Source organism: Dermacentor albipictus, chromosome 1 (assembly GCF_038994185.2).
Source record: "Dermacentor albipictus isolate Rhodes 1998 colony chromosome 1, USDA_Dalb.pri_finalv2, whole genome shotgun sequence".
Classification (NCBI taxonomy): Eukaryota; Metazoa; Arthropoda; class Arachnida; order Ixodida; family Ixodidae; genus Dermacentor; species Dermacentor albipictus.
The window spans coordinates 119,997,380-120,003,191 of record NC_091821.1 but is presented as its reverse complement, the minus strand read 5'-3'; the positions used below and the strand labels follow the sequence as shown (position 1 = coordinate 120,003,191).

The 5,812-nt window shown below is 43.9% G+C and overlaps 1 protein-coding gene across 1 annotated transcript; it reads left to right on the top strand.

Moving 5' to 3' along the window:
- The first annotated feature begins 585 nt into the window (after positions 1 to 585).
- Positions 586 to 4,844, top strand: LOC139057896 (uncharacterized). The gene is made up of 3 exons (XM_070536701.1): positions 586 to 603; positions 2,661 to 2,948; positions 4,473 to 4,844. Exons 1-3 carry the CDS (start codon positions 586 to 588, stop codon positions 4,842 to 4,844), a joined length of 678 nt encoding a protein of 225 aa, XP_070392802.1.
- Positions 4,845 to 5,812: the final 968 nt, after the last annotated feature.

The following is a 5,812-nucleotide window of genomic DNA, read 5'->3' as shown; positions in this document are numbered from 1 at the left end:
GGCGAACGAGTAAGATGGGCCAGGGAACCCTTCTAGGTCAGATCCCTCGAGTCGGACCTCTTCTAAGTCGACTGCCGTAAGCGGTGCGAGGGAGGGACTCGTCTGCGCTGACCCTTCTCACATTGCCAAGGTCACGTAAGCCGCGCGCCTCCTACGAGGCAACCCCACAACGCGGTCTACTTTCTCCCCCGATTTCATATATAAACGACGTCACTAGCGATTTTGCTCATTGCAAGGCATACAACAGTCAAGCTGTGGTCTCTGACAACGGCGTCACTACGGCCTTCTGCGGCGCACCTCCACACGGCAGAAACTGTGCGCTCGCCAGCAGTGCTCAAATCTGGACAGTGTGTAACCGACCGCTCGACATGGAGTTACTTTCGGCAAGTCGAAAACTTCTGTTATCGCTTCATTTAAGGTGTCGATTTTCGCCTGAACAACAGAGTGGCACAGGGGCCTCCGCTTCTCGTTGTTCTGGCGTTCTTTAAAGTTTGTAACACGTGCTACGCGTCATGCATTCTGGACCTGAATTCTGGGAATCATTTGCACTCTAGGATTGTTTGTAAGGGCACTCGACGGCTAACTATGACAGACAATGAGATGGTAAGCAACCAAACGGCCTTGCTTATCATTTCATTAACTAAAGCATCAGCTGTGTGAATTCGGCCTTTGGATTACGACTTTAGTCTTATCCTACCCACTAACCATTTGCGAGAACGGGCACTAGTAAATCACCGCAGTGAATGGCATGAAAAACAATATGTTTGTGCGTGGAGTGAGTGAGTGACACAACTTCATTTGGTGCGTGGAGAAAAATTTTCCTCACACTTCCAACGCTGCATGTGTAAGATTTTTTTGATGGGAAGCTATTGTGGACTGGTTCCTTTTTGTTACACTGGAAGCCATCATAAGACATTAGTTCAATCAATAATACACTGAAGTTTATTGACCATTTATGTTGCGTACTCGGCAGTTCAAATGCATGGTTAGGCATTTTAGGCTGACTCGTTGTATAGTAAGCGCATTCGAGCGTAGTAAATAAATTCGACTATCCGATAAAGTTGTTTTATTTAGACACCTTCTCACAGGCACAATAAGTTTCAAACTCTTCCCCATCTATTCTATATATGTGCTTCAGTTTTGTTGGTCTACTGCTCGCACGACCTGCTGATGCTATCATTGTGTAATTACTGCTTCAGTTTACCTTTGCTGCTTAGGGGATGGAAGTACGCTATTGTTACGTGTGTGTCCCAATAAGCGTAAAGTCTGAGAAAACACTGTGTACATTTTTTTATATCGCATGTGAACCGCTTTGAAGTGATGTGCGTACCCCATTAACAGTCTGCACTTTATCCGTCCCAGCGACACATTGAGGGATCCCGTATAGTGACCTAAAGCCGCAGAGAGAGTTGCGCAAGAACAGCTACGTACAGGTGAAGTTAGAAGGATGCTGTCATTTCTAAATCTTAGTTTCCTCGCTGGATTTGCTCAGTTACATCGACATCCCTACAGCAACAGGGCAATCATTGTGACAATTATATGCACTACAGTAATTTTTAGAACTCCAAAAATACCAAGCGCTTTCAATTTAGAGAAAGTACACGTGAGCTCACCAGCAGGCATTGCGGAAAAATATTTTTTGCTGTATTACAGGCATGTGTCGGGCCTCTTGCGGTTTAAAAACAAACATTTATATGTTTGCAGTGCAGGCTGTATCAGAGTGCCAAAATGTAACAGAGTTCAGCCAACCAGATAAATGTACCTTACTTTTTTTTTTCAGTATTTTCTGCACAGTTAGCGAGAGCATAGAAGTGGGAGCATGCACAAAAATGTCATAGATCGGGAAGGCGGGCAGCTACTTTTTCTAGAAGTGTACTCTTCTTGCCAAAACGATTATCAAAACCTTCGAAGAAAATAGGTACCACTTAATTACTGCTTTGTTCCCCACGCTCTATTGTCCCAAGAAATTTAAAATCTCTTCCCGTACTCACGTTCGAGTGTAGCAACGTTAAGCCGCGGCATAGAAAATGCATTCTATCAGAGCATAATAAATGCTGCGATTTACTGGATTAATGGATTCCTATGGACGACACGCAATTCTTGATTGAATATTGGATTTAACAAAAAAGTATAGGGTTTTACGTGCCAAAAGCACGATCTGATCATGAGGCACTGCGGAAAGTTGGACTACCTGGGGTTCTTTAACGTGCGCCTATATCTAAGTACGCGGATGCTTTGACATTCCGCCCCCATTGAAATGGGGCCGCCGTGGCCGGGATTCGATCCCCCGACCTCGTGCTTAGCAGCCCAACAGCATAGCCACAAGGCAACCACGACGGGTGTTTGATTTAAGCACCCATATGCGCGCTTCATTAGCTTCTGTACGTTTGCAAGCGTTTTTATTACTTTGTTCTTTCTGATTTCAATAAGAAAGGTAAACGCTCTTCATGAATACTCTTTTAAATTGCAGTGTAGACATGAAGCCATAGACGTAATCGTATTGTGCCCTCGTCTTCTGGAGGTGGGGTGCGTACGTCCTAGATACTTGTGGTACTTAGCTTAGTCACAGGAAATTTTAGTGTTATACAGTTGTACTTCATTTTGCTTGAATAGCACTTTTCTTTACCATACAAAACGCCATACTGCCGTCCCCTTTCCAGTTGCTTTTCTCCCTACTATTGGCAAGTCACGGAGCCACTGGTCTCCGCGGCTACCGGCTCTTCAAGGGCTCTCTGGGCAGCGGCATCAGTCAGCGTCTCGGCGGCGGCGGTGGCTTGAACATGGGAAGTTTGAGCAGCTTCGGAGGATTCGGACACACCGGTGGGGGCTTCGGCGGTGGTGGATTCAGTACAGGCAGCTTCGGTGGAAGCGGCGTGGGTGGTGGAAACTTCGGAGGTGGAAAGCGCAACCAAGTCTACATTGTCGAATATGTTCGAAGCAATCAGAAGGTAGGTGTGAATAATATTCAAGCTATATCGCGCAGCCAGGCTAAACCCGACAGGCCAGGTATCGCGTTCGATCAGCGGAAAGAAAAGCAATGAAGATGACAATTATTAAAGTTTCAAGTTTGAAGTATACGTTTACTTCCAAAAGGTTGGAGGAGACGGACAAACAAAGCTGCAAATGCAGCTTGAAAAACACCCTGCCCAGACACCTCCCGATGTAAACGCTATGACACTGAGGATGCTCAAATTCATAACGCATTAGAGAAAATTATATCTTCAGCCGACTTTTTTGCTTAACGACCAATTTTGGGAAGGCAACTCCCAATACATTACTTGGGAACACGTTGAAATCGTCCATGAAGTGTAAGTTTGTTAGAGGAAATGATGAGATTGGCCTTAAATATCAGCATAGCAGGAAGCTTTATAAAAAGCGCCCTAAATACGAAACATTATTTGCGCCGATATCATTAAGTGTTTACTGAGTGTGAGGTTTATTACTCACTGCTTTCATGAACTCTAAAAATTCTACCTAGGAGATGCTTCTTAATCGATAAATCAACTGACATCAGCAGATGATGTTGATTAATGAACTGACTGCAGGACAGAACGTCCGTGGTAAGAAAGCGTGGAGATGAGTAATTTTTGTTATAAAAACTAGCAGAGATAAATACCTGCAGCAAAGCTCCACCATGTGTCGCGACATCGAAAGTTTGTACTAGTGAACCACTCTTTACTCGCGGGATATGCTTTTATACCAAGCCATGAAAGTCGATTTTGATTACTGCCACTGCTAGACCAGATCTGTTTATGCCGTGAAGTAAATAGCCGTAGACGATACTTGAATCAACAAATGAATCAAATGCTCTTAATGTAACTTGATGCATACTTAATGCAAGTTTCCAAATTATACGTTCCACTACATAGATTACCTGCAAATGCTTTATAAATCCGATCGCAAAGTGAGCTGAAGCAAGACGAGGTTAACGTGGAGATGACGTTGTCTTAGAGTAAATGTAATGATGATGATGAAAATGATGATGATGATCTTCTATAGTTAGCTTTCGTCAATTTTATGAAAAAAAGGTTACTGGATCACTCCTAAACTGCTGGACAGTAAATAACAATACTACAATGTCGGCAACAGCTAAAAACTTCATGCCGATCTTCTGCGAACAAACTATTCAGTTTCTCCATTTCACAGACGTTATTTAGGCTACTGAATAAGCTTTCTGATTGCATTTACATTGTACATCATAAACAACTGCAGAATTGGGCTAGAGGTTATAACCTTAATAACTACTTGTGATAACTGTTACTTACGTGTTCTTCACTTCTCGTAGTTTCCTTTATTGTTTCTCTCCACTACTCCAGACCCCTAATGCAAGAACCGTTTTGGGCAATTTATGAATCAACAAAAATTAAGTATAAACTTGCATACCCATTGTCCATATAAGCCATTGCATACTTCAATGGCTTATATGATGGACTGCGGCTGCCGTACTGTCACTTTCTAATCTGGTTTTGCAGGGTCACAGTTCTGGCTTCGGCAAGTCGGCAGGAGGGGGCTTTGGCTCAGGGCCCATCTACATCATCCAGCAGATTAGCGGGGGTGGTGGCAGCGGTTTCGGAGGCGGCGGTTTCGGCGCAGGTTGGAAGCCCGGAGCTATGGGTGGATTCAGTGGTAGTGGATGGAAAGCCACTGGCGGTGGCGGGTGGAAGGCGACTGGAGGCTCCGGTGGCGTGTGGAACACGGGAGGTGGCTTCGGTGGCGGCTGGAAACCGGCAGGTGGTGGACTAGGAGGAGGATGGAAGGCAGGAGGTGGCGGTGGAGGTGTCACTGACACCTACGTAGTGATCACCAGCAAAACCAGTGGTGGTGGAGGTGGTGGCTGGTGGTGAGCAAGGTGGTTCACTCGCGAGCACTTGACGGATCTCTCTCAGGTGAGGATGCTGCACGAACCTCCTTTAATAGGCAGATGTGTGTAGTGAGCTGAGCTGGCAGCGTTTAGATGAATTGAAATGACAAATAAGAGATGTGGTTGTGCCAAACACTTCTTCACATGCGTATTTCTTTATTTTTTTAGGAAATTGAAAAAAAATATTTGTAATTTGGGAAAACGTTTTTGTGGTTGAGTTGCTCCCGGTTGGAAATTACATAATTATATTGGTGAAATATAGAAAATACACAAATAAATATAAAATCAAACTGCATTATTCGAGCTACATTGGGTATCACTCCTCACCATAAGCAAATAGAGGACAACCTGCGTTCTGCCATCTTCTATTTTAAGACTTGTTGATTTTACACATAGCAAGAAGCCTAGTAAACAAGCATGATGCTTTAGTTTATGCCTTAAAAAGCCGTTGTCCACATTCCGTACCAAAGATGTATCGTAGCTTAACTGTACTTCAGTTTTCCGCGGAAAGCAGAATAGCTGACTAGAAAAAGAAAGCCAAAACAAAACGACTGATCCAGTTGACTAGAGTATTTAGGTACGAATTTGATACGATGGCGTCTGTAGGAAATTTGGCTGTTTTTACCTCGCTGTTGTTCAGAACAGCATTCGCCAATAACCGCCGTTCAAAAGGAGATAACGCACGATGTTTTGCATGCTTTGCAACTTGACTTCGCCATTTATGTAACACCATGTCATATTAAGGCGTAAAATTGGACGCCTTTGATTAAGACATACCGCAAACTTGCAGTAAGCACTGTTAAGTAGAGTGAAGTGGGCAAAAGTGCATTTTATATGTGCCTGACTCCACGCTCTGTCACCATACTTTTTTTTCTCAGGCCTTAACCTTTTCTTTAATTTCTTTTGTAGAGTAGCAAATGGGACGCATGTCTAGTTGGCACTCTGTCTTTC